The 18,859-nt window shown below is 39.9% G+C and overlaps 1 protein-coding gene across 2 annotated transcripts in view; it reads right to left on the bottom strand.

Annotated features, from left to right (window-relative positions):
- The window catches only part of PPP2R5E (protein phosphatase 2 regulatory subunit B'epsilon), a 141,601-nt gene that overhangs the window by 14,350 nt on the left and 108,392 nt on the right, over positions 1-18,859 (bottom strand). For both annotated transcript variants that reach the window (XM_004426228.3, XM_014784284.2), the window contains exons 6-10: positions 3,973-4,103; positions 3,789-3,848; positions 2,693-2,801; positions 980-1,033; positions 825-875 (exon numbers count right to left, since the gene is read on the bottom strand). In XM_004426228.3, coding sequence (XP_004426285.1) covers positions 825-875; positions 980-1,033; positions 2,693-2,801; positions 3,789-3,848; positions 3,973-4,103 — 405 coding nt within the window. The remainder of the gene's footprint in view (positions 1-824; positions 876-979; positions 1,034-2,692; positions 2,802-3,788; positions 3,849-3,972; positions 4,104-18,859) is intronic.

Below are 18,859 nucleotides of genomic sequence, written 5' to 3'. Positions count from 1 at the left end.
TGTAGTGTTTTGGAGAATTGAAGCTGATTTGAGAAGGAAGGTGTTTCTGTTAAAAGCAAAATATAGTAGACCCTTGCCATTTGTCAAGATATATAAAGAAGTTCTTCCAAAATACTCCCAAAATGTAACACTAACAGCTGACCTTTTTTTCTGGGCCATTTTCCACATGGTTTCTGACCTTTCAGAAGAGTGGGTACAGACCTGGTGCCCAGCTAGGCTCCCCTCCAAGCTAAGCGCTCACTCCCCCACAATAACCTCACACCGCACGTGCGCAGGTAGGTCTCGGCAAAAGTACAAACGATTTTAAGTCAGAGATTTCCAGGGCTACTTGTGAACAGCTGAAACTCAAAGTCTGTAATATATTTTAAGATTGTATGTAGTTAAGATCCCAGCTACATGATGCTTTAAAGTGGGTATGTGGGCAGGCTGCTCTAGCATCCATTACAGTGACAGCAAAACCTCCATACTACGAAGGTGGTCACCAGGAAAGTGACATCAAGAGAGCTAGACAGCTGGACATGCGACCAGGGCCTGACTTGGGCTTCCCTGGGGCTGAGCAGCACCATGATAAAAGTTCAGGGTTCAGGAATCGGGAAGGCAGGTTTTCTCTAATCACCTATACTTAGCGTACCTGGGCAGGCTGTTTACCCTCTCTAAGTGCCAATTTCATAACTAGTAAAATGAGAATATTTACAATCCTGCCTTAGAGAGCTACAATGAGGATTACATGAGATAATGCATTTTTACACGTGCTTATCAGTTCAGTGCCCGGCACTCAGCAGAGCATTTAGTAAGCTATTAACAGACTGACACCAAGTGCTTACCTCTTTTTGACTACAGGTTTTGGGCCAAAATTTCATTAACCCCCTAATAACCTAAAATAAAAAGAAGAAAAACAAATGGCACTTAATTTCTCATATACACTCCATGAAAAGTGGTCTTTTCTTAAGTTTTTTGAAATTATGGAAAAAATACTTACTGGTTCTGTGAGTGAAGGATCTTTCTCCAGAAACTGTACTATGCAATATGCCAACTAGAGAAATAAGAAATGAAAGACAAAATTGGAAATTCTACATACTAAGGGCTCAAAAGATGTATTTTTAAAACTTCCTAAAAAGTTTCCAGACTCTGGTCTTAGTATCTTCACGTTCAATCCATTTTAAAAATAAAATATATATAAAGCAAAATAAAAAGCTACTTTTTCAAGGCAAAGATTAACACTAATGAGGCTCCAGGGGAATTTTCTTAAAAATAATGTTGAGACATGAAGTATCCAGATAATGAACAGCAGAGGTGAAATCTCACACTCAGCATATTGAAAGCATCTCATCCACAGTGAGCTACATCTCATGGGCTTCCTTTCTCTCTTTGCTAACATCAACAGTGCTGGCTTTTACTGCGGCTCCAGAAGAATCCGAGATGAGAAGCAGGCACTTACTAAAAACCATACTGACTGCCTGAAATGGCACATGCAAACTAAAGCAGTTTCATGGAGATAGAAGGTTGTACCTGCCACGGTTAGAGTGCAGAGAGATATGAAGAGTTCTACACCTGATGCTAACTCATCTAGGTAAGAATTCTTTTAAGTGATCGCGAAATGTGAGATCCTATTTCAAAAACTAGAGGCAAGATTTGTAAAAGGGTTCGTAAAGATTCTTGGACAAGAAATCTACTCTTGCGAAACAACATTTAATGGTGTTCTAAATTAGAAGCATATGGACTAATTTTTCCTTGAAACACAGAATTTCACATTTAAAGAGGAACACTGCTCAGAAAAATGTGTTACATTTTTATGCAAACTCAAAACATTCCCACTGAGGGGAGGGGGCACTCAGAGATTTGAAATACTAAAATTCAAATGCCACTAGATCATTTATGTACCCCCTAGTGACATGCTTCCCATGTGAGTCAGTGTTAACATGGAAATTGGCCTGAGGACAAGACAGAGTAATGGAGGCTAAAAATAAAAAGATGTAGAGGGGCCAGGCCAGTGGCGCAGTGGTTAAGTTCCACGTCCTCCACTTCAGTGGCCTGGGTTCATGGGTTCGGATCCCGGGCGCAGACCTACATCACTCATCAAGCCATGCTGTGGTGGCGACCCACATACACATAGAGGAAAGACTGGCACAGATGTTAGCTCAGGGCCAATCTTCCTCAAGCAAAAAACAAAAACAAAGAAGAAGATTAGCAACAGATGTTAGCTCAGGGTCAATCTCCCTCACCAAAAAAAATAAAAATAAATAAATAAAAAGATGTGAAAATACTGATCAATTTACTTCTGAAAGTCTTTATTTGCAAATGAACTAGAAGAGGGGGCAAAGGGCAATGGATAGACTAATGCAAAACAAGGATGCCAAATTATTTAAGAACATTCAAAAATGATTACACATGTCCAAAGATCTGAATCTGAAAAGCCCACATACACTTTATTATATGCAACATGTTCAATATATAATGGTATGAACTTGGGCAAGCCGTAAAATGAAATGACTAAACAAACGCTCCTCCCACTTAAAAAATATTCCCATGATTCTCCCAGGCATAGAACAAAGTATACACCTTTTTATTTTCCTTGGGGAGTATTTTAAACTTTAACAAGTCCTTTTTTCAAATTAAGTAAATGCCAATAGCAAAGAAACATTGGATTTGCAAACTTTATTTTACTTCCAAAAGCACTTGTACAAAATTCTACCTGGGCGTGGAAGAGTGACAAGCTCCTGACAGTGTGTAAAGGGATCAATACTTTCACCAGAAACTGTTTGTGTTCTGCCTTCAGAGGTAAAGCAAAGCCATTGATAATACTGCAAAAAGAAAAGAGACATGAATTAGCAATGTTACCACAACAAGCTAAACTGAGACAAACTGTTCTTCTGAAATCAGGTTAAATCTTAATCAGTTTACATTTGGTCCAGAACAACCCAAAACCCATCCCAGTGGCATTCAAGATTTCTTAGTTACTTCAAAGAATACATTTAAGTAGGAAGACGGTTTAAGAGAAGAAAATTTGCTTATGATTTCCCAGCTAAGGCTCCTGTGCTCTTAAAGCTAGTTGGATGGTTTCCAAAACAATTTGTATCAACAACTCTCTATTTTTCCTTTCCTCTTTTCCTTCCATAAATAATTGCCTGCCTTGCTGACTTATGACCCTTTCCATTTCCAGACATCATTCCTTCCCATCCCTGAAATCTCTGCTCAGACCAAGAATACCCATGGATATGGAGCCCAGCCTAGAGAGGTCACAGAGAAAATGAAGTGACTCCACCTTCTTTTTCTCCTCATATTAGGAGAGACTACGTAATCACCCCATCCAGTTACATAAGCCTCCCTTGTGTGTAGAAACCTACACAACAGCTGTCTCTTTCTAATTCATTCTACTACCCCAGGCAGCAGCTGTTGAAGAACTACACCTGGGTACACAGTTCCTTTGAAAATGGCAACCTTTCCAATTTATTATAAACTTGCTTTCAAAAGATATGGCAAGACAGGTAGCTAGAAACTAACAAGAATAAGATGTTTTAAAGTAACTGCCCTGACTGCAATTAGATGTACCCTCTCTGTAGTAATGAATAAACTGTTCGCTCTTTCCGTCATTCTAGTAAAATTATCAATGCGTAATTGGGGAACAAGGGAACAAGAAACTGCATCGTGTAGAGCCTGTTGGGAAACATGCTGAAAGCATAAATGAGAGTCCCTGACGTACACACAGTGCGAGATCTAGGTCAACACTTCCTGTGCCACCTGAACCTAATTTTCACCTGAGATTAGCAATTAGCTAAAAATGTGCTTACCTCCCTAATATTTCCAGCAATTCAGCTACACCATTGAAGTGTTCTGTTTCATAAACAAACCTTTAAAAAAGAAAAGAAAAGAAAGAATAAAGTCAGTACACTATGTTCAAATATTTGAGGTTTACTTAATACTTCTATAAAACCTCCAACTTTGCTTCTCCGTTTGCCCCCACCCTCCACTTACCTTAGAAAAATATTGTTAATCTGTTTTCGGATAAATGCTCTAAGACCAAGAAACTTGCCATAAATTCTGTGTAAGACTGTTTTTAAGTAGTCCCGTTCCCGAGGGTCTTCACTGTCAAATAACTCCAAAAGCTGTTGTAAATGAAAGACAGAGTAGCTGTCAAACATGGTTCAGGAGAGGATTTAGGAATTCTGCTGCTCATTATTTAAAATCCCTTCCTTAAAAATTTATTGAGTATCTCTTATGTGCCAGGCACAGTGCTAGTCTTTGGGAATACAGTGACAAGTCAGACACGGGGCTTATATTCTAGTGAAGAGATACACAATAATAACAACAACCATAACAATAATAAGAGCAAAAACTAACACACATACAGCATTTAGTATGATCATCAGGCAATTTTCCCATCAGGTAATCTTCTAAGCAATCTACTTTTCTATCAATACTCCCCATGAGGTAGTTTTATCTCCATTTTACAAATGCAGAAATTAGAGCACAGAGATGTTAAGTAACTTGTTCATGGTGTCACAGCTACTAAGTCATAGAGCTGGGATCTGAACCGAAGCAGTTGAGGCCGTAGAGTCCATTATCTCAACCACTGCACTACCATAACATAAGCTACCTACTGGGCTTATGTTCCCAATATACAGCTAAGATAAGCCTTCAGCTCTACCAGAGCATACAGGCAAATGAAACAAGCTAAACCAAAGCAAACATCACAAAGTCTCCAATGATCCTGGCAATGCGCTCTTTCTAGATCTTGGTTCTTGTAACATGAGTGTGCTCACTTTGTCAATATTCAATGAGTTGAACATTTACTATTTCTTTATGTATGTTATACACGAAGAACATTTTTTAAGTTCCCAATCATTTGTAATCTAAAGTCAATAACTGAAATCTAAAGTCACAACATGTCAACCTAAAAACTTGTACATGAATTTTCATAGCAGCATGATTCATAATAGCCAAAAAGTGGAAACAACCCAAATGTCCATCAACTGATGCATGGATAAGCAAAATGTGCCACAATGGAATATTATTCGCCCATAAAAAGGAATGTTACTACATATATATGTTACTACATGGATGAAATTTTCAAATACCATGCTAAGTGAAAAAAGCCAGACACAAAAGGCCACATACTGTATGATTCCATTTATATGAAATATCCACAACAGGCAAATCCATAGAAACAGAAAGTAGAATGAGGAGTGACTCCTAATAAGTATGGCATTTCTTGGGGGATGATAAAAATGTTCTGCAACAATATTGCAGCAGTGACGGTTACAGAACTCCATGAATATACTAAACAACACAGAATTGTACACTTTAAAAGGGTAAATTTTATGATATATAAATTACATCTCAATAAAACCGCTTTTTTTTTTTAAAGTGACAGTAGGCAGGTTCCTCTGGCTGAAGAACAAACTTGGAGACTGGTTTGAATTTTACTGAGTTCTTCAAACATTCATTATTATCACAATAAAGCAAAACTCATAGTTCTAATGTTGACTCATAGCAAACATTTCAAGAGCATATAGAGAGCATACGAATGAACGCAGACTGCCCTAATTATCAAAAAAGTTTCAAGACATACCTAAGCATGATTTCAGGTGACTAAGGCACAAGCATGAGACTGACAGCAGAAGAATAACTCAGTGGGCAGTAATCAAATAAATTTCCTACTTTTGTTTGGTGCTTTTCTTTTAACAAAAGACAGTTAATAGACACAAAAAATAGCCCTTCGAATAATGACAGGAAGCACAAACTGACGGATAGTCTTCAAAAACAGGCAGTGAGACAGACGCAGTTTTTGGCAACACAATGTCATCCATCCATTCATTCAAAAAATGAATACTTCAAATAAATATGTATACCTATTAAGAGCCAACCACGGGGCAAGGCGTCAGGGATACAATGATGAGGAAGACAGACACAATCTGCTTCCACAGAGCCTTGTCTAATGAGAGATACTGATAAATAAACAGCATGATAAGTGGTTCAGGATGTTATATAAATACATAGCAGACATATCTACTCTATTTGGGAGAAGTGGAGTGATCAGGGAAGGCTTCCTGAGGAAGTGACATCCAGGCTGACCCATGAAGAAATTAGGAGCTAGAGGTGGGGGAAGTGTTCACGGCAGATTCAATAGCACATACCTTCACCAGCAGCCTATCCAAACAGAAGATGCTGTTAAAATACCTGCCATCTCTCTGCCCACTTAACCATGCAATCAATCAACAAATCAATCTTTGCACATGCCAGGGATTGTCCTCGTTGCTGGGCACACACACACTAGTGAACAAACTTGGAGCCCACAGGGAAAGTAACGAGCAAGTCAACTATATATTTCCACAGGAAAGAGACTAAGAAAGATACGTGACCCTCATAGGCCAAAAAGGCCCCACGGGCTCAGTCTCTCTCATCTACTACAGGCACAAAATGACTTGAGACCTCTAACCTACCCATTCCTTGTTAATGGGAAAAATCAACCTTTTGAGTTCTATTTTTTTAATTTGGTTTCTATTTTCAAATGTTGTAAAAAAGAGCTTAATGAGTAATTCACAACCAACATAATAGAAGGCTTGAGGGGGTGTACTGTTAGCAAAGCTTGAATCAACTATGCTTACGTACTGTGAATCTTAAGAGTTTAATGAAAACATAATAATTAAACAAAAAGTACTTAACTAATGTTTTCATTAGGCCCTCAAAGAAAATGCATTCCCAGGCACCTAACTTGAGTCACTTACAAAGCCACAAGCATTATATATATATCACGTTCCATGAGAGAAAGATGAACTGCAGTATATAAATTACTTGTCTGCTGCTCTATAGAACACACTCAATGATTTTATGATGTACGAGACAAAAGTATAATAGCACATAGGCCAAAATAAGGGGGAGTAGGATGAGGTCTGATTTCCAAAACCAAATAATATGTGTGTGCTTAGTCATATATACACTCCAAACACTCCCCTCAAAAAAGCAATGAGAAATACAATCCAGCATCTGTAAAGGCCTACGTAGACGGTGCCTTCCACAATATAACAGGCAACTTGTTTTCAGAAAAAGAAGCTGGAGAGTTTCCAAGGTGATTACAGAGCAAAGACAGACCTGTCAATATGCTGACTCCTCGTTTACAAAACCAGCCTTCCTGAAGCCAACGAACAGGGAGGAACTGTGTGGTGATTTAGCCAAAGAACCCTCCTTTGAACCTCATAACAAACCTACGGCGAAATGAGAAGGGCACGTGAAAAAGACAGTAAGGCTCTTCCAGATAGACATGGGAGACTGAACCTCCATCCTCCTCTTGAACCCTCCCTGAAATGAGTAAAGGAATAAAAACGGAAGAAACCACAAGGCAGAGAGGATTGAAGAGCAGATTAGACAAATGTGCACACTTTTCAAAGACGGAAAGTGGATGGCAAGGGGTAACTATCTTAGGTTTCCTCTTTCTCCACTGTGCTAAGTGTTGTTCCATTCTGCCAGCAGGGAGGGAAGCCAACAAGAAGCAAGCCAATTCATACCAGAGAACCCTTAAAAGGCTTAAGAATTGAAGGCATCAGATATATCTGATGGCAAGGGTGTGAGGAGCTAAAAACAGGAGGACTGGTTGAAAGTTTGTGGAAGGAGTAACAAGACTTCCGAGAGCCCTGTCTCATGCAGTGTACTCAAGATTTACACTCCAAGTCTGGAGAGAATTAATGAGCAAGTCTCCAGTCTTGGAGACATCACACACAGCTAAGTGAAGCACTTATTGAAAATAATGGGATTAAGTAAAACTCTGATGCTGAAGAGTGTGACCTTTGCCAGCCGCCTTCCCTGACTAAGCTTCTCATTCTGGACGAGGCAGAAGATTAGAAGGTCCCTTTTTAGGGAAACTGACAGTCTCAAGAGGAAACACCTAGAGATATACTAATATCTGAGGGTATCCAATGAAATGGCAAGCTCTCTGTCCAATGTGCCAAGTGTCTCCCACACATACATGCATGTGTACACTCACACACAGGTTCTTAGAGGCTTTTTGATAACTAACATGTAACTATGAATATGAAAGGATCACCAGACATTCTAACATAAAAGACAGAGACCAAAACAAACAATCATAAAGAACTCAAAGGAAATAGCCACAACACAAGGAGGAGAGAAAAACTGCAAAAAAAACCTATAACATCCTCAGAAATAAACATATTGCATCTCTGAAACAAAAACAGGATGCTATTGCAGATGAATATTCAGAAAATAAAAAAGAGCTTTTGGAAATTCAAAAGTGTAACAGAAATAAAAATTTCAGAAGGGCTAGAACATTAAAATGAGCAAATCTACCAAGAAAGTATAACCAAAAGACAAAGATAATACCTAGAAGAAAGAAGATAAGAAAATTTGAGGATCAATTCAGAAGGTCCAACATACAACTAATAGGCATTCCAAATAGGAAAGAGACAGAAAAACAGAGAAAATGAAGACAAGGAAATTATCTGAGGAAGAATTCAATCCAATTTTCCAGAAAAAAGGACATGAGTTTCAGTATAGATAAGGGCCATTATGTCCTCTGCACATGAATGAACAGAAACCCACAACAAAGCACATCACTTTGAAGTTTCTAGATATTGGGGACAGAGTAGATCTCAAAAGCTTACAGAGAAAGGAGGTCACTAAAAAGGATGAGGAGTTCAGCTGGCACAGGACTTCTCAATAACAACACTGGAAGCTAGAAGACAATGGAGTAATTTCTTAAAACTTCTGAGGGAGTGTGGGTTCCAATCTATAAATCTATATCTAGCCAAAATGTCAATCAAGTATGTGGGTAGAATAAAGATGTTTTCAGAGAAGCAGGTCTCAAAACATTTTGTGATATTGTGATTTATAATAAGGAATATATATTTAATCTTTGTCCACTGTTCCTGGCACACAGTTCCTAAAACTTTTGGAATTTCCCAAGCGACAAGAGCAGCAAAGGCATGTTTTGTACGTTAATGAGATGACTCCCAGAGGGCACCTAAGGAGGAGGGCTGATTGCCAGGAGAATAGATCATGTGATTAGAGGGTTGGAACTTCAGTCCCACGCCCTTGACCTCTGGGGAGGGGAGGGGGTTGGAGGTTGAATCAATCACCAATGCCCAATGATTTAATCAATCAGGCCTATGTAATGGTGCCTCCATAAAAACCCAAAAGGACTGGGTTCAGAGAGCTTCCAGGCTGGTGAACACATGGAGATTCCAGGAAAGTGGTGAGCTCAGAGAGGGCATAGAAGCTCCACACCCTTTCCCCACACCGTGCCCTATGCATCTCTTCCATCTGGCTGTTCCTGAGTTATATCCTTTTATAATAAACCAGTAATCTAATAAGTAAATGTTTCTCTGAGTTCTGTAAGCTGCTTTAGCCAAGTAATTGAACCCAAGGAGGGGGTCATTGGATCCTCCAATCTATAGCCAGTCAGACAAAAGCACAGGTGATAACCTGGCATCGGGTGTGTGCCTGGGGCGGGGGGAGGGGGTCAGCCTTGTAGGACTGAGGCCTTAACCTGTGGAATCTGACACTATCTTCAGGTAGATAGTGTCAGAATTGAGTTGAATTGTAGGACACCCAGCTGGTGTCTGAGAATTGCTTGTTGGTATTCGGGAACCCCCACCCTGCACCCTCTTCCACACAGGAACTGGGTCTATAACCCCTTCAAATTTACATCCCATTCATGTTCTTTTAGGAAGCATCTAGAGGATGTATTCCACCAAAACGAAAGAGAGGAAACTAAGCAAGTAAAGACACAGTCCAGAAGAGTGGCAAGGATGACCGATCCTGGAAGTCCCAGGATGACCACTGTGGATAGAGGCTAGAGGAGGCAACCAGTGACAACCAGAGCAGGCCAGGGATCCAGGAAGGAGACCTACAAGAAAAAAAATTAGAACTGACAGACTGGCTGATGTGTAGGCCATACTGGGAAGAGCTATATGGTGCTCTCAGAGAATTAACAGATGAACTAGTGGCCAATATGCAGGAAAGCAAGCAAGTGAAAAATAAGGTAACTATTAATTCCAGGGGTTTAAAAAAAAAAAAAAAGCCCTACAAGAAATGCAATTATAGCATATGTGCCTCAGCTGAACAACATGTACACAGTCATACTAATGCAAACACTACAATTTGATTTAATTAAATTTTGTGACATAACTAGTTGAAAACATACAGAGAAGGAAGATATAGAGGGAGACATATAATGGTTTATAGTAGGAACTGATAAAATCTAAAATGAAAAATTAAGACATAGCAGTATAAGGATGCTATTTTATTTTTTATTTTTTATTTTTTCACTGAGGAAGAGGCACCCTGAGCTAATATCTGTTGCCAATCTTCCTCTTTTTGCTTGAGGAAGATTAGCCCTGAGCTAACACCTGTGCCAATCCTCCTCTATTTTATATGTGGGATGCTGCCACAGCATGGCTTGATGAGCGGTGTGTAGGTCCGAGCCTGGGATCCGAACCCACAAACCCCAGGAAGCCGAAGTGGAGCCCACAAACTTAATCACTACGCCACCGGGCCAGCCCCCCAAGGATGTTATTTTAGAAATATGGAGATAAATACGAAAAATAGCTGGAAGACTTGAATGTGGTACTTCTGAGGAATGAGACTCTGGATTGGGGAAGGATGAGGCAGGGGATTGCTATTTTTAATTAAAAATCATATAAATATATTTGAATTTTTTAAATAGACATTATTTTGTTAATTAAAACTATTTTTAAAAATTAAAAGCAAAGGACTTGAAACAAAAAGCCCAACTACCCTCTACTACAACAAAGCAGCAACTGCCCTGCCCTAGTCCACGTACAGAAAGATTTTAACGAACATAAGAAATCCTCAAGTAGGCAATCAACGGAATTAGTTCTGAACACTTTCATCCAAACTAAAATCAGATATCCACATATCTGGGTTTGTTTGGGTTTTTTTGTTGTTGTTTTTTGGGGTTTTTGTGTATGTGAGAGGAAGATTAGCCCTGAGCTAACATCGGATGCCAATCCTCCTCTTTTTACTGAGGAAGATTGGTCCTAGGCTAACATCCGTGCCCATCTTCCTCTACTTTATATGGGACGCCGCCACAGCATGGCTTGACAAGCCGTGCATCGGTGCGCGCCCGGGATCCAAACCGGCGAACCCCGGGCTGCCGAAGCAGAGCGCACACACTTCACCACTATGCCACCAGGCCGGCCCCTCTGGGTTTGTTTTTAACCTTAGCTATTCTACTACCTGAAAATTTTTATCTTCCTAATATCTTCTCCTTGACGAAGTAATGCACATGGAGAAAACAGCCCAGAACCAAGAAACAAGAGCCAATGGCAGCCTGACTCCAATGAATCAGAACAACTTAAGAGGACCACTCCAGATATGAAATTAGCCGACCAAAGGGCAACCACTAGAAAGCACAGTGGGGATTAGGGATCAACAGATTGCACACCATAAACTTCTAGCAATTCTGACTTCAAGACCCCTACGGAAATTTAGTATAAAAATTTCAAAGGTGTAAGGCATACAAATATTGACAACTCTGCCAACTCACAAGCTTTTATTTTCTTCCTAATTTCAGGCATTCTTCTCACAAACCAGAAAAGTCCCTTCTTTTCTCCCTCAAGCATTCATTCTATCTGATTCAAGAAAACTTTGCGATTTAAATCTTTAAGACAACCAATCTGGTCAGCATTTCGAGAACGAGCTGTTATGCTACACAATGACGCACTTAGTGGGATGCAGGCAGGGACTAGCTATATAATTTGCAGGGTCCAGTGCAAAATAAAAAAGGCGGTGCTTCCTATTCAATAAGTATTAAGAATTTCAAGACAGCAACAGCAAAGCATTAAACCAAGCACAGGGCCCTTCTCAGCCCGGGGCCCTGTGCCCCTGCACAAGCTGCATGCCCATGTAGCTGGCTCTGGATGCAGGAGTCAGAGCAGTAAAGCCTTTTTTTTAAGGTTTTTGAGTGACAAGCTGGACAGGATAGGACGAGGTGATTTATTGTTAATTGGTAATGGCTATCTGATACATTCCTAGTAGAAGTAAATTCTCTAACGTTATATTTGCTATAGACTCTTTGAGAGAAATGTAAACATTTTGACATATTCAAGGAACTTGTTTGGAAAACAGTTCTTTGTATTGAAGCTGAGATTCAAGGCCTCGTGGAATTTATTTCAGTTCAAAACTTAAAATTTTTTAACAGGTTGGTTTGAGTCGTGTCCAACCTGTCTTGAGTTTTTAAAAACACAATAACAGGGGCTGGCCCGGTGGCACAAACAGTGAAGTGCGCGCTCTGCTGCGGCGGCCCGGGGTTCGCCAGTTCGGATCCCAGGCGCGCACCGACGCACCGCCTGTCAAGCCATGCTGTGGCGGCGTCCCATATAAAGTGGAGGAAGATGGGCACGGATGTTAGCCCAGGGCCAGTCTTCCTCAGCAAAAAGAGGAGGATTGGCAGATGTTAGCTCAGGGCCAATCCTCCTCACAAAAAATAAATAAATAAATAAATAAAACACAATAACAAAAAGGTCACTTTTAAGGACAGTCTGAATGATTTGCATAATTTGCATATACTTATGGCACCTTTCAGCTAAATATAACTGCAAATGTGAAGTACAAATTACTAAATAGCAATCTCTAGCAGTACATATGTTTATGGGGATACTTGAACAGTATGTCTCTTAGCAACCACTGACTGCTTTTCAGATTTGCAAAGTGGTTGAGAGCAGTCCTTAGAAATATGCTGCTAGACTCTTGCCACAATCATCCACCCAATGAAATAATTCAAGGTTCAGCAATTCATTTTCAGTCCGGGCGGGGCGCGAGGAGATCATAAAGAAAATGTTTCCCAACTCTCCTAATACAGATGAAAATTATCTTTATTGGGAAAAGACAAAGTTGTTCTATAAGCCTAGACAAGCCTACACACTCAAGGCTATACACAGCAGTTACCAAGTTACCTGAGTCTAAAATCAACAACATTACCATAGACACAACTGCACTATGTAATCAACTGACTATCTTTGTTAGATCTCTGACAGCTTTCTTGTATAAAGACTTAGATTAAGTACATAAGAAATGCTAACTATTAAGTAAATCTAGATTTAACAAAAATTACAGTGAAATTTAAGCAAGCCAGACAGACCGTTCTTAAATAAAAAAGAGCAAATCCTTCAAAGGTACAAGTTACAGAGTGTTTTTTTTCTAGCTCACACAAAAATCTGAATTTCCAGCTTCTTGAAATTTCTTGAAAAAATCAGATCTCGCAACACTGGGCCCACTTGCCTAGAGGGCGACAGTTAATAGGAGCGGATTGGCAGCAGGGTCCCAGCCCTCTAGATCACCAGCGTTCTATCACTCCTTTTCCTCACACCCAGACTACGCCATTATGTACCACTTGTCTGGCCTCTGTGAAGATCTGAATGTGCCTGGTTCCCACATATTAAAAAGTACATGCTCCTGGCAGTAATAAACATTCACTTCTCACACGGATTGGAAGAAATCAGATGGTGAAGTGGAACTGATCAGAATCCAAGGACAGGAGAGACCACATTTAACATCTTTAAAAATCCCAACAGCCAGAGAAGAACCATGTAAGTGGAGTCCAAAGGGTTTTTTTTTTTTTTTGAGGAAGATTGATCCTGCGCTAACATCTGTTGCCAATCTTCCTCTTTTTCTTTTTTTCTCCCCAAAGCCCCAGCACATGGTTGTATATCATAGTTGTAGAGCTGTAGCTGTACATCTCAGCATGGCTTGATGAGCAGTGAGTAGGATCCGAACAGGCAAACCCTGGACCACTGAAGCGAGATGTGTGAACTTAACTGCCAAGCCACCGGGCCAGCCCCCAAAGGGTTTTTTGATTTTCAGAATGCTAAAAGTCAAATTTCAAAAAGTTCATAACATGCTTGGTAAGACATGATAGACTAACACCATATGACTTCATGGACTGAGCCTATTCTAAAAAATATGACAAAAGAAGGTTCTCAAAACAACATATGATCCTAAAAAAACAGTAGTGACAGCAGCAGCATAACATTTACTGAGCACTTACTCTCTATGTCAGGAATTGTTCTAAGTGTTTGTTCACTTAGTAAGTCTCCATAACCACCTTACAATGGAATTACTATTATATTATGGATATTTTGCATCTACTTTCCAGATGAGGAAATTGAGGCACAGAGTAGTTATCTAACTTTCCCAAGATCACACACTAAGAAATGGCAGAGCCTGAATTCACACGAGTCCGTACACTTAATCTCTAATTTATACCTAAAACGAGAGGCACTGAAAAAGGCTCTTGAGGCAACACAGGAAGCTTTCCATCAAGCTTCAGATTTTAAAAGGACATATACAAATGATAAAGGAAGGAAACACAGCAAACGTTAAGTATAAAAGAATGGCACAGTCTTACAAAAATAGTCATAGGAACGCTAATGCACAGCATCAGCTGAGGTTTACGAAAAACACAAGGCAACAAAATGAGAATGTACTTGTAACTGAAATACTTTTTACTATTCTTATTGATTATAACATACGTCCATTTTTTACATTTATTTATTTTTTTTTTTTGGTGAGGAAGATTGGCCCTGAGCTAACATCTGTGCCAATCTTCTTCTACTTTGTATATGGGACGCTGTCACAGCAGGGCTTGATGAGTGGTGTACAGGTCCGTGCCTGGGATCCAAACCCATGAACCCTGGGCCGCTGAAGCAGAGTGCGCGAACCTAACCACTGCGCCACCAGGCCGGCCCCTATATGTTCATTTTTTAATGGGAAAAATAGAGAAAGATAAAAATTAGCAAGTGAAGATCATCACAACACATAATCACATCCTACCAGACAATTAACAACAACTTGGTGTATCTCCTTCCAAAATTTTTAGTGTATATACAAACATTTGTTTTCCCTAAAATAACAGACTGAGGTTCAGAAAATCATACTGTTCCATAATGTGCATGTTTTACTTAAAAACAGATCATGTGTAGCTCTACCTCATTCTTTTTATAAACTGATGAATATTCCACTATATCAATGTCCACAGTTTATTCAACCAAACCCCTACTGAGGAACTTTTAAATTGTTTCCAATTTTCTGATAATTATTAACAATGATGCATTCAATATCCTTGTACATTTACCTTTGTGTACATATCCGACTATTTCTCTTGGAATTGCTTAGTCAAAATTTAAGTTGATAGAATACTATCAGATTTCCTCTTCAGAGGATTACAACAATTTATTTATATATATATATATGTGCATCTATTTATTGATATTTTTTTATGAGTTTCATGGCATAGTAAGAAGGGTTTTGTCCACCCAAGCCTCTATTATGTTCTAGTTGCCTGTACCCATACCACAATGCTTTAATTAATGTACCTTTATAGTACATTTTAATATCTAATAGGCAAAGTATCATATCATTATCCTTTTTCAAAAATTTCTTTTATTTCATGAACTCTGAAGTTTTCAAATAAAGAAACTACTGAAATTTTAATTAGAATTACATTAAATGTATAAATTAAATTGGAGAGTCTATGGATATCTTTACGATGGCAAGTCTTCCCATCCAGGAATATGTTACGCTTCTAAATTTATTCAAGCATTCTTTTGCAAAATTTTATTATAAGTTTCATATAAACTTTTAAATTTTGTTTCAAAAGGTGGAGATTTTAAAATTAATATTGGAATCAAGAAAAATAAGACATCTTACTAATGTTGGCAGAGAATATAATATGAGGCACGTATGAAAAGAGGAATTAATATTTAATGAGCAACTACTATGCCCCAAACGTGGTACCTGCAGACATTTTTACAAGTCATATCATTTTATCATCATAACAAGCCTAACTGTTGTAAGAGAGGTGACTGTTATTGCCATTTTACAGAAGAAAACACTGAGGCTCAGAAGAGCCAATAATCTGCCTAAGTTTTCAGTACCTGTATAAGACTGAAGGTAGGGAGCCTGTCTTTGTATCCATAGTGCCAACTCAATTAAGCGGATTTAACAGCTGTCAATTTTGAGGTATATCCTATTTTACTTAACAGTATCTCATTTATCTTGTTATCCCCACGTCATGAATGAGGAAACTCAAGCTTGGGCACCAGTATATTAACTTGCTGAAAGCCACATTGCAAGAAGGGAGAAAAGCCAGGGTTTGAATGCAGTTTCTTCTTACCCCACAGCTCATATTTTCAGCTCCTACAATACACCTAGAGTACATAGGGGAATCAGGATTCAAATCCAGAGCTTTCTAACTCTGTCCACTACTTCATGTTACAATAGCTCCATTCTTATTTTGCCTTTGTCTTTACTGACGGGGGAATGAGAGCCAGACTGGGCTGTAAAGAATACAGCTAGCTGCTATAGAAAATAAGTTTAAATCTTGTGGCTAGAATAAATTATGTCTAACTGAACAAAAAAGTTATAAGTTGAGATCACCAAAATTCTTTTTGAGATCTTTGAGAATCCACAGAGAATAAGAAATCTGCTCAAAGAAAAGGAATGAGGTAAATGTCATCCTGATTTGCAAAAGGGAAAAAGTATGAGGGTTCTCATGTCATAAGAGAACCAGGTTTAGGTACAAAACACACCAGGACCAGGTGGCACCACGGGAGCCTGTGGGGTGGAGAAACCAGCGGGGGAAAAGCGAGGGTGTGAAAAATGAATGAGCAGACTACCGGTACAGACACGTGAAGGGCCTGCCGGCTCAAGGACAGTTAAGGCACGGCGGCAGGAGGGGGTAGGGTGTGATGGGGGATGACAGGGGAATCGCAGCAACAACGCCTCAAGCTCCAAAAGGCCCAAGCAGGTCCCAAGGCAGGACCCAACCTCCCAGGAAGGGGGCTTGGGAGAAGGAGGCAGGGGATTGAGGCCCCCCTCCTAGAAGATGCTGGGATCCCAGGTGAGTCAGCAGCAGACTAAAGGGCAGGAAAAGGGAAAGGAGGCCAACTTTATAGGTTACCAACATGAATAAACAGGGTATTCTGGAAAATGGCAGCTAACCGGTACCCAGGGCTCATCCCCGACACGAGAGTTAATGCACTGGTTAGTCACACAATGACATTCCAGTGCCACTCAGCGGTGCTGTTGATTCTGCCAACAGCAGAATCCCCTGCCTGTCCCTTTCATGACTGACTCAGGAACTGGGGTGAGCCCTGGTCTTCAAGTTGAGTTCATTAACAGACCCAGCAGAGGAAATGTAAAGAAGGTAAAAGTTGTAAAAATGAGGCAGGGGCTGAAAAGATAAAGTTTCAGTAAATGCACTTCACTATTTATACTTTATTTCTTATCTCTGGCAAAACTCGGGACAGACGGCCAATCCCACGGTTTCTGAGTACTTAGGGCCACATCACCAGTAAACACAGTAGACCCAGGAGCACTACTGCCCTGTGGCAAATGAATGGCATTCCTTTTTATGACAAAGTTCCAAGGCCCATAGATGAGGGGATGCTGTAAACACGCAGTGCTGGCTTTTACCATGGCATCTGACAGAGTCTCTACACTCTCCTTGAACAAAATTTAAAAATGCAAGAAGAATGATGACATTCTAAAGTAAATTTCTAACTGATTCAAGGATGAAATTCAAAAACTGCTGATTAATGAATCTGTGTTTAAATAAAAGGAAGTTGCCAAAGGCTTGCCACAGGCCTCTATACTCAGTCCTGGCTAATTTAACAATTTTCATCAATGTCTTAGATGAGGCCAATAGCTAGGCCAATATTAAAGAAGGTCACAGATGTGATAAAGATGGAAGACACAGTGAATAAGGTACCAACAGAACCAAGATCCAGAAAGACTTCAAAAGGCCGGGGAGAAATGATCTTCCATATGAATACATCTCAAATCCTATACCTCGATAAAAAGCAAACTGCATAATGAACAAGAACAAGGGAAAACATAGCTTTACAACAACATACATAAAGCTAAATTAAAAGTCCATTAAGACCACACGCTTAACCTAAGCTAGCAGTGTCATGGAACAGAAAGGGGAGCTTGTGAGACTTCCCCTTTAAGAAACCCAGCCTCCAGACAAGGGAATGGAGAACCTAGCGCTGCCCTGGACTCCCCAGGCTCAGGGCAGTGTTCAGACATAGATGTCATCCTTGAAGACAAACGGACACATGCTGAAGACTTCAAAAACCGACAAATGAGACAGGGTTGAGAGAACAAAGGACTCAGTCTAGAGCAGAGAACGCATATTGACAGCTGGTAGGCCAGATCCAGAAGGCAGATGGGTTTAGTGCATCCCGAACAGGATTTTAGAACTATCAGAAAATTTCACATAAAAATCTGGATTTCCGTTTCTCTTGGAGAAAAAAAAAAAGCAACCTGGCAATAACTGAAGGAAGAGGGGTAGCCACAGCTCCATTCAGTAGAAGCCGGTCTCCCTCCTACTGTCTGACCCCCGGCCACCAGACTCACTATAAATGGGCCTACAAGCACTAGAGTTGCAACCGCTGTTCTAGAGAAAAAGAACCAAGAGGTAAACACAAAAGCTGTGTTCCAAGACCTGGAACGTTATGTCTGGACTAGTGATATACTGAGAGGCTATTCTGGAGAAATAAGGCCAAAGGATACAAGGTATAGGGAGGATCAACATAAAAAAGAATTTCTAACAAAAAGGAAACAATTTGCCTGTGTATACGGCCCTTCCTCACTGAAAAAAGGTAAGCAGAGGTCACCCCTTATCAGGGTCTCAAAGGAGACTGATTAGGTAGGTAAAGAACTAGCATATACAACCCAAAACGTCCCTTCCAAGTCTAGGTTTCTCTGATGTTTTTTAATATTATCATCAGTACCCATCTCCCACGGAGAGCACACTGAGCTGGGCCCTGCATGTTTTTCTTATAAGAAAAGCACTGGCTTCATGGCAAGATTGTAGGATTTA

This window comes from Ceratotherium simum, chromosome 24 (genome assembly GCF_057802395.1).
Source record: "Ceratotherium simum simum isolate JZ-2026a chromosome 24, ASM5780239v1, whole genome shotgun sequence".
NCBI lineage: Eukaryota > Metazoa > Chordata > Mammalia > Perissodactyla > Rhinocerotidae > Ceratotherium > Ceratotherium simum.
Note: the sequence above shows the minus strand (reverse complement) of the source record. Positions and strands in the feature narration are given on the sequence as shown.